Here is a 19,023-nt window from a genome sequence, read left to right as displayed (position 1 = left end):
CCCCCACACCTCAGGAAAATATTTAGTTAGCACATTCTTCTAAAATTTTGATTTATAAAGAAATTTAATATATGCTTTTTGAGATTTCTTTATACTGATGTGTATTCCTCAGGCTGAGGTCTTATTTTGTAAACTTAATTATTTCTGGTCTTTTGAAAAGATCCATTGCCAAACACAATTCAGTTGGCTATGACATGCACGTGAAATCTTAACTAACTTTATTGTGCATTACTATATTGCATTTATTGTTGATGAATGGTAAGGAAAATCACTGTATTTATAATTGGTTTTATTAACATAAATTAACGGCCAAGTCAGAGATGGAGAAATTATATTTTACAATGAAGTTCTTTTTATATTAGAAATTTAAAGTTCAATCCTGTAAGAAGAGAGTATAAAGTACAATCTTGAAATCTTATTTTTCAGTATCTGAAAAACAGCATAAACTCAGAGTGTCTGTTCAAGAGTAGAGAGTATTTCCATTGTTACCATCACTAAGATCCAAATCATCCTCTTGCTGATTTTATGGACATATAAAATGAAGCTGTTGAATCAGATGATCTCTAAGGCCCCTTTCAGCTCTAACATTCCTTGTCTCTGTGATTCTGAGTTACTGCTGGGAAGAGGTAAAGTTTCCTCAGACCAACAGTCAGTGCTTTGGGCAGTTGTGGCTTCCATGAACATGAATGAATTATGATCTGAAATCATGCAAAGTAACTGTTTAGGATTTCAAGAAGTGTTCCTTTATTCTTATACAAGGGAAAAAGTCTTTGGTCCTGGGGATTGGCATGCAACTCTACCTTCATGATGGCAGGGACAGCAGAACTAACAGATGGGATTTGCTCTGATACTCCTTTGGACCTTTTTTCTCCCGGCACCACAGCTGTCTGAGTCTGATATTGGGTCCCAGAAGGAAGGAAGTTTGAGGCATAGAGCCCTTGGATTTTGCAAGCTTCAGAAATTTAGTTTCCAGGTGTTCCTCAATGAGGGATATTTTTAATTTCCATTTTGATTCTTATTCAAGAGTGACTAGAAGATCAACATGTTGAATATCATTTTTTATTTTTAATGCTTGTATTCTCTGAGGACCTTCTACATACCAGGAGTTGAGGGGCATGTAAAAGGCATGAAGTACAGCTTCAGGTCCCTAGCTAGAAATATTTGTGCATAGGTTTTACTTTCTGGCACATACATTCCCTAAAGGTGTGAATTAGGACAGAGAAGGGAAAAGTGTGATTATAATGATATTTCTTCTGCTGTTCTTTCTCTTGTTCTATTAAAGGGAAAGAGGAAATTGTCAACACTCAATAGTAACTATTGAAGGTACATTGGAAAGAAAGGGCCTCCTTATAAACCAGGGTGTAAAAGACACACAATGAATCAAAAAGTCCATGTTACAAGCCAGGGGTTGAAACCAACATAGAGGAAAACCCTTTCTTAATTTAACATGGCGGTGGGAGTCTTCCGCTATCTGGTAGAGAGTGAAAGAGGATGTATTATTACAAACTGGGGAACTCTGAGAGCATCTATCAAATGATTTAAAAGTAATCCCTATTGCTCTTTGATGCGCCCAGCTTCCATTTTAGCATGAATTTTACTTCGTATTGTTGTATGTGTGTGTGTGTTTGTGTATTTATATATATATATATTTCAGTATAAAAATATTAATAGCTACATGATAAAATTTAGAAAAGAAAAATTACACATAATACCATCTCCAGCCTAGTCACTTGCTACCTCATAGAAATACCCATTTTTAATATTTTGAGTATATCCTTCTGACTTTTCTATGTTTGCATCCAGTTGTTGGTTTTGTTGGGCTTTTTTTTTTTAATCATCAAATATAGCATCATATGTTTAACCTACCTTTTTATCATTCAACATTCTGATGCCTTCATGTGAAAATTTTAATTTTTTTCTGATGATTTTGCCCATTCCTGAAATTTGGAAAAATATAAAAAACTATAAAGAAGAATAAGAATAATTAGGTATCATTCTACCACCCAGAGATAATGACTACTATCTATATGTCATGGTTCCTTTCAATTTTTAATGCATATTTTCCCTCAAAATTGGGATCATGCTATATATTGTGTGTATACATGTGTGTATGTATGTATATGTATATGTAAATAAAATGTTTATTGAATAGTCATTACATTGGTATATCTGTAAAGTGTTATTTTTATCATTGCCCCATAGTTTGTTTTAAAACTGGCATAGACTTAGATATTTACATTGTTTCCAATTTTCATTATTTTAAATATTTTAAATAAACATTTTTTTACAAAAATCTTTGTTCTTATTGCTGACTGTTTCCTTATTTCTAATAGTCTTTTGTAAGTGTTAAAAGAGATAAATATTTGAAGGCTCTCAATATCTATTGCCAAATTACTTTCCAGAAAGATAATTTGTATATAGAGTTTATATTCCCGCTCATTTTGTGTACACCTCACCACTTCTTACCGACATTAACTATTATATTATTCTTAAGATTTTGCTAAATGTTTAAAAATGGCATCTCATTGTTTTGATATATTTCTTGAGTGTAATTTCATTACTAAGAATAATAGAATCTCACAAGCGCACATTTTAACAAAATGAAGCAGGCATTTCCTAATGGGTGGTTGTAATGGTTATAGTGTGTGCATGTGTGTTTAATCACAAAAACTGGAGTCCTGTACCTAAAACAGAACTTTTTTTTTCTAATAGGTCTTGGTATCTTGATGGACAAACACTGCTGATAATTATTTGTGTTAGTATTGTGTTCCCTCTTGCTCTTCTTCCCAAAATTGGTAAGTTTTTTTTAGAAGAAGACGTATTTGTTTTGAAAAAAAGGGAAAGAAAAAATAATATTAAGGAGCTTTTAGTTTCATAGTTCCACATTGTTAGTGGAAGGGTGGTGATTGTGAATACTTTTAAACTTGGCTTTATTTTAGGTTGTTCAGGCTTCAGCTCTGCCTCATTAGCCTATTACTAGATTTGCAGTAGTGTTTTGTCTGCCCCACTAAAATAAAATCTTTACAGTGGAACATTAAAGAGCAGCTTTTCCTTACAGTGTACCATTAGTGGTAAGCCAGTTCCAATTCTGCTCTACAGAGCTACATAAATGTTCTGTGACAGATAGTTGGAATGTTGTTATTCTGAGCCCTAAGCCCCAGATAGCAAGCACTGTAATAGAAAACATGCCCAAGATGTATAGCTTTAGCTATATGTTAGGATCACTTTCCTTATAAATTGCTTTTTATTTTACTATTATTTTACAGGATTTCTTGGCTACACAAGTAGTTTATCATTTTTCTTTATGGTGTTCTTTGCTCTTGTGGTAAGTTAAAAATACAGTACATTGCTTATCTCCTTAGTAAAATTGGACTCACTGTGTAAATATACCTTTTTCTTTTAATTCTGTTTTGTATTGGGAAGAGTATTCCATTTTATTTCAAAGTGTTATTAAAAGTACTTTTGTTCCACAAAATAATTTCCTTCATTGTGTTTATTTTGAAGAGGCTTAGATAGAACAGCATTTCAAATTCAGTATCTCTAATGGTTAACTAGAAAGAAGAGCACATCAAATTCTGTTAAAACTCTAGACAGAATGAAAAATCTTTGTGTAGGTATGTATAAATTTATTTCTGTACAGGTAGGTGTGTGTGTGTGTACACACACAAAAGAATCTGGCTGCTTCTAATCTGTAAAACCAATCTGATGCTAACCATCTTAATTTTGAAACTCTGTTCCAATAGCTGAAACCAGAGCTTCTGGGGCTTCACCATTGAGGTGACCTAGTAGGAACTGGGGTACCTGAATTCTTCTATCTGATCTGGATTATTCAGCATAGATAAGTCCTCATAAAAAGAACTACTGCAAAGAATCTTTTTCTGCACATGTAGAATATATTCTTTCTAATTTTTTAATTAGTTCATTTTTATTATAACATAGGAAAAATATCAGATAGTAAATTTAAACTTATTTTGATGTTTATGAAGCAATTTAATTTAAAGATAAAAGAGAATTTGAATCTCTGGTTTCCTTTTAATTCACCTAAAACAGGTTTTAGCATCTTAAAGACAGTATCTTTGTTTGTAATTTTGAAAAAAAAAAAAAATTCTGAAGTCCTTTTACTCTTTGCATAGTAGTTGATTCCATTGTCAGTATCTAAATGTCAAACTTTGAGCAGGATTAAACATTTTAAGCTTGCCAAGAACATACATATCCTCTTGGCCTTTTCATAACTTTGTTTAAACTCTCCCTTGTTATTGAGAAGTAAATTGAAAAATGCCACACATAAGAGCAAGCCAGCATATCAGTAGTTAAGCCATACTATAGAGCCAGATTTCAGAGCTGTCAAAACAATCTTAGATGCATTTAACTTAGGCTAAACTGTCTTTGGAATATAGAGATAAAACACTTCAGATTATTTAAATGTTATATGGGAGTGATCCTGCTTTCAGTGTACATAAGTATCTATATTTTAATGAATGTTCTTAAAACTAAAAATACTTACTGTTTGCATTTAATTATTTATTGAATTTATCAATATTATAATCATTGCCCACCCCAACTCACACCCATTCATTGTCTGACTTGTGTTGCGGCTACACTTTGTAGGCTCCATATTGAAGCAGAAAACGTAGTAAATATTTTCATCTTAATCCGATTGCCAAGAAACAGCCACATCATTACAAGTGGCCTACATATACAAATAAACATATGGATATTAAAGAGAATCAGTACAGATAAAATATTGAATTTTCCCCCCTTACAGATAATTGGCAATCCAAGCTTTGCATATGTAGGAATAATTTAGTTTTCATAGCCAATAGTTTTGAAGCAGGTAAAATGTATTAGTATGATATATCTACTGTAGTTTTCACAGTATTTATTTCTGTCATGGCAGATAATCTTTAATTCAATGCAGATTTCTACTGTAGCAGTCATATGGAAATAATGTCCTATTCTGCATTTTTTCTGATGCTCAGATTTTTTACTTATAAGTCCAATTTTAGTCTATGATGAAGACAGTGAAGAACACTCTGTATACTATTTTTAAAAATATTGTTGTTAGCATATTTATTTTAGAATCTCTAAGTGTTAGGTTTTGAAATACATAGTGGTTAGGAAAAAGAAACATGTACATATTAACCAGATTTTTTTTTGAAGGATGCCAATTTTTTCATTGACTATTTTTGTCAATATATATTAGTAAATCCATATAGCATGTTACATTTTAAAAAACAGTCCAAAATCTTAAATTATACTCTTAAATTATAATCTTAAATTATACTCTTCAAATAATGAAAATCAAAACCTACCTTCTGTTCTCCCAGATCCTTATTTTCCATAAAAAATCATGAATTTTTGCTCCCTCTGAAGTATCTAAAATTTTTAAAGTAACTTTGAATTTAGTGATGGCACAGAGTGACAATAAGCAAGTGAATTTCTCTGTTTTGGTAAAATTACCTTTTTAGGTGCATTTTAGAGCACAAATGCATTGCCATTCTTTCCAAAAGTTCCAATCTGAATATAGATTAATATTCTAAGTAATATTTTAATAAGTCAGTAATCAAAATAGAGAATTATGTAAATGGATTTTAGTGAGAAGCTTTCCTGCTACTGAGTACTATGTCAAGTATGGTGGAGTTGTGGAAGTTGAGCCTGAACACTACTCTTAAGAATCTGTTAATCTGGGGGGGAGGGAACATTAACATGTTAGATAAATAGTAGAGAACAATGTAAGCAGTATACAATTAAGTATTGATTTATGTGCTTTAGAATAAGAATCACAGGAGTTGAGAGAAGAGAAATCACTGAGAGCTAGAGTAAAGAAGGATTTGGAAGGAATTAAATCTTGAGCTGAGCCTTGAAAGACGGGAAGGACTTATAGCAAAGAGAAGAAGGAAGGGCCTTTTGTGCAAGTGAACAAGTATTTTTAATACTTAATCTTCCTTTTTTCTTTGTCTTTCTAACCCCTGGAGTTATATGCATGTTCTGTCTTCAACCTGAGCCAAGGACTCCTTGATGGTCTTTCTTCTTTCTTGTCAGGTCTCTCCACTCCTGCTCTATATTTCTGCCCTATAGGAGGTCCTCTTTCTCCACCCCATTCTACCATGTAGGCTTGGGGTCAAGTTTGGGTCTCTGCATAAAAATTGGTGGTAGTAACTGACTTTTATATTAATATGAAATCAGACTAATGATTTTTTTTTTTCTAATTAATGAAAAAGTAATGATTATTTTCATTTCGGAGTGTTGTTTTAAAGTATTTTGATTTGAAGTCCTGGTAGTAACAGCTAATAAAATAAATGAGATAGCTCACATGCAAAGCTTTCAAGGTACCTGGGACACAGTAAGTACTTAAAAAAATGGCTGTTGCTGCCACCACCACTACCAGTAAGGGAGAAGATGAGAATCTGAATTTAGAGCAGTGCTGAAGAGAAAGACCAGTAGCAACCTTGCTGCTCTAGCTTCTCCCTCACCCCTTCTCATCCCCTTTTTGAAAAGCCATCAGAAAAAAAGATTATGAGATTATTGCTTTTAATTTTTTTCTTCCCTCTTGGTAAGTTGACCATATAGTTTTATTTTGTATTAAAACTTACTTAGAAATGTCAGAGCAATTTGCCCAATTTATCCTCATAACTTTTTTGTGTGAGGGTTTTAATTAAGAGTAATTCTTTAGTTCATGCATTGATTTAATCCTAAAAGTATATGTTTTCCTTAGATTTGCTTTATCACCATATAAAATTTTGAATGAATTCATTAAAACCCCAAACCATGTAAATACCAAATAGGATAGGAATAGCATTTACTTATTCATTTCCTGCAAAGGATAAATGCTTCCTTTATTCTCCCTTGCCCCTTTGTATTATGGGGTTTCAGTGTGGAGCAAACATTTAGAGAGTAATGATGTGTCCTGAAACAGAGGCAACAGTGGTAATGTTGACACAGCCTCAACTACAGGTCCAGGAGCAGATGGCCACAGTTAAAGGTAAAATCCTGAAATGTATTCATTGTTTATTTCTGGGAAACGGCATTCCTCTGAATTTCTTTGAATTTTTTAAATTTATTTTTTACCAACTAGGGTTCCCTAGCTATGTGTTCTTATTCTTAGACAGCTTTCTCTAGTCACAAAAATAGTACAAATCTGAAAAAGTAAGGAAAGGAGTATTTATAATCAGAAATCTCTGAGCTCCCCGTTTGCATAAGGTCTCCACTTATTTCTGCCTGTGGCCTTTTCCAAAACTGCTATTAATATTTATCTATCTGCTACTGATGCCAGATTCACAAATAACCATATTGTTGTACCATTGTCACTGGAAATACCGGTTCCCATTTGGAGTTGGATTTTTTTTTTAATGCCTTGATGCTATTCGAGTTTTGAAAGTTGACATGAGAATGGTTTCAGTCTTTAGTTGGAGAGGGCTCCACTAAACAGATATGCAGGCTACCTCCCAGCCTTCTGCATGGTAACTATACTTTCTTTGGTCTGTTGATTGATGACCCCATTCTACCTAGTTCTGTTTAAATATAAACTGGGGAAAATTATATGAGCAAAGAATCTTCTGTTAGCATCTTACTTAGTATGGTTTTAGATTATTTGAAACAAAGATGACCTATTTGAAATCAATCTCTTGTCATAAATTCTGTAAGAAATAATCTGAGTGCTGATTCTATTTGTTCTTATAGGTAATAATTAAAAAATGGTCCATCCCTTGTCCTTTGGCATTAAATTACGTAGAGGAATACTTCCAGGTAATAGCTCATATTTTCTTTTCAATTTCTTCCTTTTGATTTTAAGCTAAAAAGAAAAAAAAATCAGACTAATATTTTTTTTTTCCTAATGAATGAAAAGTAATGGTTATGTTGCATTTTAGAAACTGTTTTGAAATATTTTAATTCAAAAACCTAGTAATAATAAATTCATCATTTTTGTTGATGTATTCTGACTTTTAATCACTGTTGGTTTCTCTTTTTCCCCTCAATCCTCTTAAACAGATTTCAAATGTTACAGATGATTGTAAACCAAAGCTCTTTCATTTCTCCAAAGAGGTGTGTAAGTTATTAACAGATACTTTGGGTTGATTTTTCACATTTCAAGTTTTAAGAGATTTGTGTAACATGGTCTCTTAGGTCTCTGTACCTGTAACTAATTAATTTTCATGAAAGTGCTAAGTATAGGGTTGCCTACCAGAAGAATAATATTATTTAACACAGGGTGGCCCATTATGAAACAGCCACCTTTTTATTTTTTTCTTGACATGCCTTTAAATGGTGCCTGTTTTAAATGGGCCACTGCCTAAAAGAACAGATTTACTGAATGTCTGGTCTGGCCAACAAGGTCCTCTGTGGAAACAGACCTCCTGTTGCCCTCTGGACCTGTAAAGCTAAATAGTCAATTATATCAAAAACTCCTCCCCTATGAGTAGAATCTTGCTCTGTAACTCAACAGCCTCATCATTGGGCCAAATGATTGAGCGCTGCAGATTTGTCTTCTGGCTGCTATTCCAAAGTTGAAATTCGTGACGCCTGGAGTGGAGACTAGAAGACCAGAGCCCCTTGCCTTCGCTAAGAGCCCTAAGATACCTCACTTCTTGGCCCACAACTGAAAACGCCTGCAAGAGCCCCTGAGCATCAGCAAAGGAGACAGGACCTGTAACCCGAATGGTCTCTGCTTTACCATTCTAGAAGAGCTCAAAGTCTTCGCTGTTGCTGCAAGTTTTTCATCTATTCTTTTTAGTTCTGCTGAAATGTTATTTAGTAGATCCCAGATACTAGAATCTGCTCCACTCATGTACAACTCTCTTAATGTAAGACGTTAGTGTGATTACTCCTCCATGCAGCCTTTTCTTTTTATCCCCATTTTTAAAATGAGAACTGTCTCTCCAGTCCCACAAAGGAGGTTACCACGTCTTTTACATGGTAAAGACCTCTGTGTGCCTTAAAGATCTAGGTACATAATTGACAAGTTGGGAAATCAAACAATATATGAAACAGAGCAATGTAGGAAATAGAATTTGTGAATCCAACTCTCATTCTCCTAATCCAGCCTTAGGAAGCACTACAGCTTCCTTCCTCCCAGCCCCCCGTAGATATTTTAGGAGTCTAGGCATTATGTCCCAAGATGGGTCTTCAGTCATCTAGAATTTCTTTTGCTTAAGAGCCTTTAGTTATTCGAGGAAAATTTTTTTTTGAGCAGAAAAAAATAAATCACCACCATCCATTTCACAGAGATAGAATTTCATTTAGATGGTAACTTTTATTTTTGTTTGTTTTGTAGCTTCCTCTGGCTTTTGTTAAGTACTTTAATTAAAACAAAACAAAACAAAACACTACCTATGCTAGTGTATTTCAATGGATCTCTACAAATTTGTAGATCTAGAATGAATGATGTTTATTCCCACTGAAAGCAATCCTAGTCAAAGATGCTTAATTACTAACATGAGATTAATTTTCAATATTCCCTCTAGATTGAGTTGGTAAAAGTGGGTCTGAAAGTTGCAGTTATTATTGTTGCTTAGGATAGTGAGATGAATTTAAGTTGCATACATTAGGAAAGAACTGGGAATTACAATAAGAACATTTCTAAAATGTTTTTTTTCTTACCTAATATTTATCTTACCTAAATTATTTTTATCTCACTCAAATAATGTAGAAGAATCAGTGAGGTAGATAATATAAAACTGTGTGTATTTGGACTAAGAATGGATATTTAATTTGGTATTAAAATCTTTATCGTTAGTAAAAGTACCATGCCATGAGAAGGTAGCCAAGAGACATTCTGGCTAGTAGAGACAAGCCAACTACTGGGTAAAACATTTGCTACTAGCCATAAATGTGCCTCTCTTAATTGAAAAAAATCTTTTTGTATAAAGACATGATTCATGAAAGATGAAATATATTTAACCAAATTGATTTTTTTAAGAACTGAGTTTATTGTCAAATGGAGTAATGGTTTCAACCGAGTAACATTTGATAACTTGAACTTTTTTATTTTTTTCAGAGTGCTTATGCCATACCAACCATGGCTTTTTCATTTCTTTGCCACACCTCAATATTGCCCATATACTGTGAACTTCAAAGGTACCATAGAATCCTGGAATATTTTAAATGTATTAAGTATGTCTTTACCTCTTGTGCTTTTAAATTGAGTGGCATTCTTCTTTATGAATCCTTTCATGCCATCACTGGATTCCAAATGTTAGTTTAAAGATAAATAAATAAAAAGCAAGAGGTAGTTCTGTCTAAGTTGAGAATGACTCCTTGGAGATGTAATCTTTGTGCAGTAATTTCCAGTAAGGGACTCTAGGGGAGAGTTCTTGGTGAACTGTGTCTTGAATGATTGAAAAATCCTCGCGACTAGCTTGGGAGATGTCTGTTTCCTACAGTGTAATTCAGATAACTGACTCTACTTTTGCCATTTTTGTCTTTTAGCCCTTCAAAGAAAAGAATGCAGAATGCAACCAATACAGCAATTGCTTTAAGTTTTCTCATTTATTTTATATCCGCACTCTTTGGGTACCTCACTTTTTATAGTAAGTATGTGCTTTAATTATAGATGACAAAGCCTTGGATAAATTGTTTTGTAGATGCTCTCACACCTGAGTATGGATTTTATGTCTACCTTTCATTAGTAAATTTATATACTCAGGCTGCCAGATTATAATGCAGTGTTTCTAGAGGCTTTAAAGAAGTGATTCACTTTCTACTATAAAGATGGATCAAGTTCAAGATTAATAATTCATATGAAAATTTTCTTGAACTCCTAAGTAAAAATTCAGGCCTAGGGATATTGATATCTTTCTATAGGAAAAAAATATGCAATAATGATTTTAGTTAATTTAGAATTGGATATACCAGACTCTATTTCAGCAGTTTGCGGGGTGAGAGAAGATAATCATCTTAATTGCAGAAAAACAAGTTGAGAAAGGACAGAATTTTTCAGTGGACTTAGAGTCAGGCAACTTAGATGTCAGAGATTTCTGCCTTCCAACTTAATTATCACAGGACTCAGCAGATGTGCATTCTTTGATGCACACCATGACCTTTCTCAATTTTTAAAAAGGATTCTTCTGAGTCCATAAAATATAAGTAAAATTCTTTTCTATTTACCTTTGAAAAATTGCTTAATGTTTTTTTCTTCTCATAAAAATCTCAAGAAAAAGTAAAACTTAAAAATCTAGAACAAGAAAAATATTTGTAAGCTTTCTTGTTTAATTTGCAGTCATTCTTGTTTAATTTACAAACAAGTACATTATAACAAATTATATTCAATTGTCAAATTCTTTAATACACTTTTCAATTTATGAATGCTTTTATAACAATTCTCCAAGTAAATGGTGCTATTTAGCTATTTTTACTTTGGTGAAATTTAGCTGTTATGACTGATATCACGGTTGATAGTCATATGCACATGTTTCAAGTTTTAGACATCAGTGATGACTGATAATGATACTTTACTTATCTCTCAGCTTTTTTCCAAGTCTGACAAATTTTTGAACAATCTTTGCTTACACAGCAACCTTTCCTTAGCCCAATGGAAAGAGTTTAAGTTTTGAAATCCAACAAATCTGGTTCACATAACTCCTACTCTTCACTAGCTATATGACCTTGAAGGGAATACTTCACCTTGCACTATCTTCATCTCCTAATCTGTAACATGGAGATAATTGTTCAGTGTTGTATTAAGGAGTAAATGTGTTATATGTAAAATGCCTGTTGCAGCATCTGGCCCATAGTGGTCCACAAATGAGAGTTATTGCTGGTGGTGTGTTACTATTATCATTATTATTGTAATTGTTTCATAATTCCAGGGCTCTCATTTTCAGATTGTAATTCTCTTCTTACTATCGAATAAAATATAATTCAAATATGAATATTATCTCGGAATTTTCTGTGCGTGAGGAAGTTGTAATTGTCCTTCTTGTTACTGCTACATGATTTCGAGTTCTATATTGTCCTTCTTTTCTTGCTATTGCTACATAATTTCAAGAGTAATAAAGTCCATCCATTAATCTAAATCTGCACTTGCATTTTTACATTGAAGCAAACAGTCCCTGGTAGGATGAGAGTGGTAGAGCTCAGTGTATACCATTAGAAAAAGCATTATTGCCAGTGTGAAGCACAGTGCCCTTCTGGATATAGTACAAAGCAAGTTAAGACAGATTGTCAAACTTTTTAATCATTGCTTATAAAGCAAAATTAATGAAATATATAAGTTCTGTTTTGGGTTGTTGGATTTGTTGGTTTTTATAGAGACTTGGACTCAATAAGACTTTCCCATATCGATAGATAGATAATATAGAATATAAAATAGATAAAAGACTTTAAAAGGGTCTCTGTAGGGATTCCACAAAGGTTTAGTATAGCAGAATTGCTGTATATTTTTTTGAAATTAAAATTGTCACCTGGCACAAATACTATTATATCTCAGTATCTTCAAAATGGAGAAAAAGTCCAAAAAAAACTGACCTCCTTTCCTCTTCCCTCCCCCTAAATGGCCCACCAATCTCCTGAGAAATAGTTATATGAATCACCATTAGATGCTTAGGAACTTAGATTGAAAGGGAAGTGGAGGAGGGATGAATGCTAACACATTTATGAGCTAAATGCCAAGTATTTTACATACATGTCTAACTTGCAACAACCCTGCAAAGTGGGTATAGATTCATATAAGTTAAGTAATTTTGCCAGATATCTGCAGCTAATGAATAACAGGGTTGGGATTTGAATCCAGTTCTGTCTTCAATTAATTCCTGCACTGCCTCCTCAGGAATTAAACTATCCAACCCAGATTTCCCTCATTCCAAGTTTCTGTTAAAGCAAACTTTTGGGAAAACGTGGCTCACTTAAGCGCTAGGTATATCTATATATCTATATCTATTTTTCTTCATTTCTATCCATCAATTATCTATGTATGTATGTATGTATGTATCTATCTATCTATCTATCTATCTATCTATCTATCTATCTATCTATCAATCATTGTTCTCAGAGATCACAGAGGCTAAAGAGTTTCATGAATTTAAATGAAATGTTTCCTAGACAAGGTTTTGCCTGGTTGTCAGGTAAACTGTCAGGTTGTCTCTGAGTTAATTCCTTCTTCACCAATGCAAATTCTTCAGTTTCCAAATTTTATATAATGGAGAAATACAAAAGTAAGAAACTTACATTGTAGGTAGACAGATAAGAGAGAAAGAAAGAGAGAGGAAGGAGTGATTCCTTTCCAAAGGCAAAAGAAGATTCAGATACTGATTTGCTGTTCACAATGAATCTTTTGGAGGTTGTTAATCATAACCAAGAAAAATCTTTTATGGTGTCTGTCAGTATAACACTAGCTATTAGCTATTACTCTTCTGGAAAGAAATTGCTAGTTGAGCCTGAGATCTTATCAAAAGGATTGGTCACAAATTAAGGTCTTCAACCCATTTTATAGCAACTAAGAGATAAAGTGACCTGTCACACAATTAGCGGCAGGTTTCTTTCTGCTACTCTGTTAATCTTTATAAACTTCATACCCTTTGTGATAATGTACTTTAATTAAGAGAACCTCCTGATTCCAATGGCAAATACAGCTTTCAGAGGTTTCTACCAGGTCCTTAAAAGATTTATAGAGATTTGTCTGATTCCAGAGAAGTGTGTTTTACTGTATTCCTTACATATGTTATGGCTCAGCTAAGAACACAGAATTGGCTGGCTCAGGAGAAATGTTTTCATCTTGGATAGTAGAAAGCAGACACATGTGACAGATATTTTGAATTTGTAATAAATAAATCCAGTTTCTCTGCCTTCTGTTGCTGCTTGGGATCCTTTTAAAACTCCCAAGGCCTAATTTATATCCACATTTTGTCAGATTAAAAAGACCCATAAATATGTACCTAGATTAATAAATAATATTAGCTCTAATTACAGATATTACAGTATTATATGGTGAGTAAGAGAAAAGCTTTCCTCTGGTGAGCCAGGCTGAAGTCCAAGAGTTACATAATAGCTAGAGCATTTTAAAAGTCTATGAGGTTGTTAAGCAAGAAGTGTTAATAGCTCATTTTTATGATTCAGAAAATGGAAATAAAATAGTTTGCCATATTTTTCCAAAGTCTCACAAGTATCTCACAGATTTGGAAATAGAATCCAGATTTCCCGGCTCTTCCTAGTCTCCTACTTAGCCCATTAGTCCCATGTCGTGTAATTTGTGTTTTTGATATTTTAGAAAATTAGTTCCTCTCCTATTTCCATTATTACTTGTCTAGTTCAGATTCTCAGTACCTCTCACTGATTATGACAGTAGCCTTCTAACCATTACCCTGTTTTGGGTCTCTTTTCTTCCAGTCTGTCGCGCTTAGTTCAGATCATAATAACGCTATTCTCCGTAAGTCGTTATTGCATCTCTGTGGCCTACCAGATTGAACCCAAAACCTAAGTAGAACTCCATTTCTGGGTCTCAAATGCTATTCTATGTTTCTAGCCTTATCATCCTCTACTCCCTTTAATCTACAGGACACTATATTTCAGCTGCTGTAGTACTACTGAACAACTCATTTTCTCAGATGCATAGTCCCTTTACTACTTCATGGCTTCTACTTATGCTGGTTCTTCCTCCTAGAGAATTTCTTCCCGCCACATCATTGAATGTCAGCACACATGCATTCACTTATTTAAAGCTCTCAGTAACAATATAGGTTAATATATTATTGATTCCGTTTTACAGATGTAGAAACTGAATGATTGAGAGGTTATCAGTTGTGCACAGCTCTTTGTTTAGACCTTCTGCCACTTACATGTGTATACACGTGTGTACACACTTTCTATTATATGTGTGTATATTTATCTTTTTTTAACAATTTTATTCACACACTATACAATCCATCCAAAATGTACAATCAGTGCCTCTTGATATAATATTTATCTTATCTCTCCTTTAAGGCACTGATACGTAATGCTCTTGAGCACCCTCATTCTTCATGCCTTTGTTTGTTTGGGGTGGGCAGGACATTGTGAGAATGGGAGTTCCCCACATGAAGTGATCAGAACAAAGCATGGTCAGCATGTACATATCCTTTTGCTCACCATTAAAAATTGTATTTTCCTAAAACTTCATTTTCTTTTATGAAAGATGAACCCACAGATGAAATGTCGATGAAGTAGCATGCACAAAACTATGAAATTCTAGAAAACATTATGATTGTGAGAAAAAGGTATAGGTTTGGGCACCAAAAAAAAAAAAAAAAAATGGGTTTACAGCTCTGCTGCTTCATATTGTATGAGCTTGAATGAACAAATCATTTAATATTTTTGAGCCTACTTACGTGTCTCATTTTGTTGATATAGGGACCAAATTTAATAATGCTTGTGAAAGCACTTTATAAACAAACATCAGTGCTCAAAGTTTGTTCATAAATGTTTACATGTGCAAATCTTCAGATTATGGAAAAGTTCTAAAGAGTTATTTTTATATAGATATCATTGTCATAATTTTAGAGGTTCCGCCTATTCTAGTTTCAAATTTCATTTAAGAAAAATAAATAAAAGACTGTTGGTTTCAAGAATATATTTCCTAATGTCTCTGTGTTTCATAGAATAGGGAAAAGGCCAGAGATGGATTTGAGTCCAAAATCTGTTAGGAGCCGTTAGTGCAAAGGAAAATTATTTTGCTGTTATTGACATCTTAGTAAATTATATTGTGATCCTCATTATTATTTTTTATTTACAGACAAAGTAGAGTCAGAATTACTACAAGGTTATAGTAAATACTTGCCACATGATGTTGTTGTCAGGACTGTGAAGTTATGCATACTCTTTTCTGTGCTTTTGACAGTCCCTCTAATCCACTTCCCTGTAAGTACTCTCAAAGGTTTTGTTACTTAGTGTAATGGTTCCCTAATATGACAACACTAATTCTTTGCAGACTAGAACATTTGAAGCACATCTAGTCTTGTATATCTTATTCATTTGTCAAGTAATTGATCAAAGACCTCATACTTGCATATGCCCCCATGAAAGCACAAAAATAACACTGAACCACTAAGCTAATTTGTGCTTTTTTAGATTTAGTTTAGATTTACACTCTACCACAGCATTGTTTCCAGTTTAGGCTATAGTACTTCTAAAGTTTTGGGGTTTTTTTTTTTTCCCCTTTAAATTCTATATTCTGTTTTCAAAAGAATGTGCATGAAGAGGAAAAAAGTCAAGTCAGCAAAAATAAGCACCTTCTGGTTTATTGTACATTTATTTTCACACAGACAATCAAGTTTAACCGGGCCTTCCAGGTTCTTTTCCTCTTCCCTGTGCTGACTGTGGTGCCAGGTGCACAGCAGGGACTGAATAAACCTGTGTGGGATGTGATCACCTGCTGCCCACCTTACCAATGAGTAACATCATGAATTAGTTTTCATATTTACATGCCATGAAGCAGGTAATGTCAGATATAATGGCAAAGGGTGCTTCTGTCCCATGGCATGATTTCTTTTTGTTTTAAACCCTTTGTTTTTCTTTCTATAGAATGTAATGGAAATGATTCTTGAAGAGTTCATCACACAATTAAAAAATTTTTTTAAATTATGCACTGTAAAGAAAATATATGTGAAATTTTTCTAGAAATAAAGCAAGATAATTTTAATGATGCTCACACAGAAAGGTATATTTCTTATTTTATGTGTATGAACACTTTATGATAATAGTTTATGCTATAAAAACTAAATGCTTTCCAGGGCAAGAATATCATGATTACTGTTACATCATTTGGGTTTCTCTAAGCAAAGATTTTGGCTTTGACACTTCCTCTTTGCTTAAATTAGTTTTGTTTTCTTTTATACAGGCAAGGAAGGCTTTAATGATGATGTTTTTCTCCAATTTTCCATTCTCATGGATTCGTCATTCTTTGATTACTCTAGCACTCAATATTATCATTGTTTTACTTGCAATATATGTCCCTGACATTAGAAATGTATTTGGTGTAGTTGGTAAGTTTTCTATTTTAAAAAATCCATATAATAAAGTGGATGAAATTGTCACCCAGCCTTATATCTAAATTTCTTCCTCTTTTTTTTTTTCCCTCTCTCCCACTTGAAGGTGCCAGTACATCAACATGTTTGATTTTTGTATTCCCAGGAATACTTTATCTTAAACTTAGCAGAGAGGATTTTCTATCAAGGAAAAAGCTTGGGGTAGGTTGGTTTTTGTTTGTTTCTTTTAAGAATCTTATTTTAAGAATAATTTGTCATTTCTTTAAGTATCATATCTATGTCAAGAAAGATATATTTTGAAATATACATTATTGAGGAGGGTAGAGATTTTAAAAATGCTCCAATTGTTCTTTTTTTTACTTTCACAGGCTTGTGTTTTGCTCATCTTTGGAATTTTGGTTGGGAATTTCAGCTTAGCACTCATCATTTTTGATTGGATTAATAAATAAGGGAAATAATTTCTCACTTCATATGAAGAATAATTTACCTCCATATGCAAGAAGGAGTAATTCTGGAAGGTGCCTGAGATGAATCCTCATTATATGGGTTAACATTTTAATAAAAAAATTGTTAAAGAAAAACAGAACAAAATGGCAGGGGCTAGGGGAAAGGGAGTATAGCAGTTTTAATCAAAGCAAGAAACAACCTTAAAATGTTCTTAAGTATATACAATCTCTTATTTGTTCATTTGTATGGGGTTTTATTGGTTGTTTTTTTGTTGTTTGTTTGTTTTTGTTTTTTTAGAAATCAATGTATGAAGTTTATTAAAGAATTGAATCCTAGCTTGTGAGTTAATATTGTCAACATCAACCACTGATAACAAAACTGAGATTATTCTTCTTGGTATTTTGTCCTGCCTCCAAATCCTGTCTAAGAGACTTTTGTGATTTTCCTTTGTTGTTCATTAGGAATTAGAACTGTGACTATCACTGTGGATTTGAAAGTTCTCTGAGCTTTCTTTCCCAGTTGGTCACTAAAACATGACTTTCTACTTGGCAAATGGACACAAATGTTGATAATTTATATCATATTTGTGTGGGGGTTGTAAATCATTCCAGTCTTCCAATCGAAATGGCTTATTTCTGGTTGTAATCCAGAAGATAGTGTCTTCTTTGTGAGTATTCTATGTAAAGAGCACCTTGTTAGCAGCCTACCAAAGCCAGGGTGTATCAGTAAAAATGTAAGGCACCTGGTGCACATGCAAAGTAGGGAATTGCATGCAAAGTGCCTATTTGCTGTATGGAAATGCACACTTTTGCAGGTGCTCCCTTGCTTTCCTTTTAGGAAACTGGGGCTGAAAAATTGCAAGAGTTAAGATACTTCTTCGGCAACTTGAGAACAGCATGCTGTAGTGAAAAAGCTCAAGTTGGGTTAGAAACACTTTGGGTTCAAATTTTAATGAATTTAGGCATATACTTTTCTGAGCCTCCATTATCACATCTATAAAATGGAGTTAATACCTACTAGAGAGGGTTGTGTTGAGAGGATTAAATGGCTTATATAAACCGGCTCTCTTAATAGATCTGGGCCAGTAAAATGAATTTGCTTTCAATCAAAGACATGGAAACACATCTTGAATTGCTTCATTTTCCCACTTGAGCAACTAGCATCATCAGAAACTTTTTCTAGCCCTCACTCACAGGGGAATTGGCCTATGCACTGTTTTTAATGCTCTCCCACAGTTCTACCCCGGCTATATTCACCTACTAATATTTTCCTGACATTAGGCACTTAGCTTGGTCCCAGGTACACAGCCAGGCATGGCCTTCCATATGGTTTCAGGTTAGCCAGAGCCCATCAGTCTGATAAACTACTTCTTGTATCCTCTTTTTCTCTTTATGAAATCATGGATTCAAATGCAAATAGGTGTTCAGCTGCTTAAATAAATCTAACTCCAGTAATACCAAAATAACCCTAAATCTGCAACAGATGCAAGGGTTCCCTTTGGGGCAAATGTTAAGTATGATGACAGCTGGGCATCAATTAATACATTTGACACCTGCTTATGGGATAGGATCATGGGCGTTTGACAAAGGGACAAGTATCCCATTGAACACTGCACAAAACTTAG

The 19,023-nt window shown here is 33.6% G+C and overlaps 1 protein-coding gene across 4 annotated transcripts in view; it reads left to right on the top strand.

Moving 5' to 3' along the window:
* The window catches only part of SLC38A6 (solute carrier family 38 member 6), a 59,113-nt gene extending 41,342 nt beyond the window's left edge, over positions 1-17,771 (top strand). For 3 of the 4 annotated variants that reach the window (XM_037832591.1, XM_037832589.1, XM_037832590.1), the window contains 10 exons: positions 2,713-2,795; positions 3,267-3,325; positions 7,681-7,746; positions 7,990-8,043; positions 9,995-10,074; positions 10,426-10,526; positions 15,701-15,825; positions 16,805-16,949; positions 17,059-17,153; positions 17,321-17,771. In XM_037832591.1, the coding sequence (XP_037688519.1) occupies positions 2,713-2,795; positions 3,267-3,325; positions 7,681-7,746; positions 7,990-8,043; positions 9,995-10,074; positions 10,426-10,526; positions 15,701-15,825; positions 16,805-16,949; positions 17,059-17,153; positions 17,321-17,401 (889 nt within the window). In that variant the 3' untranslated portion in view covers positions 17,402-17,771. The remainder of the gene's footprint in view (positions 1-2,712; positions 2,796-3,266; positions 3,326-7,680; positions 7,747-7,989; positions 8,044-9,994; positions 10,075-10,425; positions 10,527-15,700; positions 15,826-16,804; positions 16,950-17,058; positions 17,154-17,320) is intronic. The other variant, XM_037832588.1, reaches the window with a different exon arrangement.
* The last annotated feature ends 1,252 nt before the right edge of the window (positions 17,772-19,023 follow it).

The sequence above is a fragment of the Choloepus didactylus genome, chromosome 4 (genome assembly GCF_015220235.1).
Source record: "Choloepus didactylus isolate mChoDid1 chromosome 4, mChoDid1.pri, whole genome shotgun sequence".
Taxonomy (NCBI): domain Eukaryota; kingdom Metazoa; phylum Chordata; class Mammalia; order Pilosa; family Megalonychidae; genus Choloepus; species Choloepus didactylus.
Note: the sequence above shows the minus strand (reverse complement) of the source record. Positions and strands in the feature narration are given on the sequence as shown.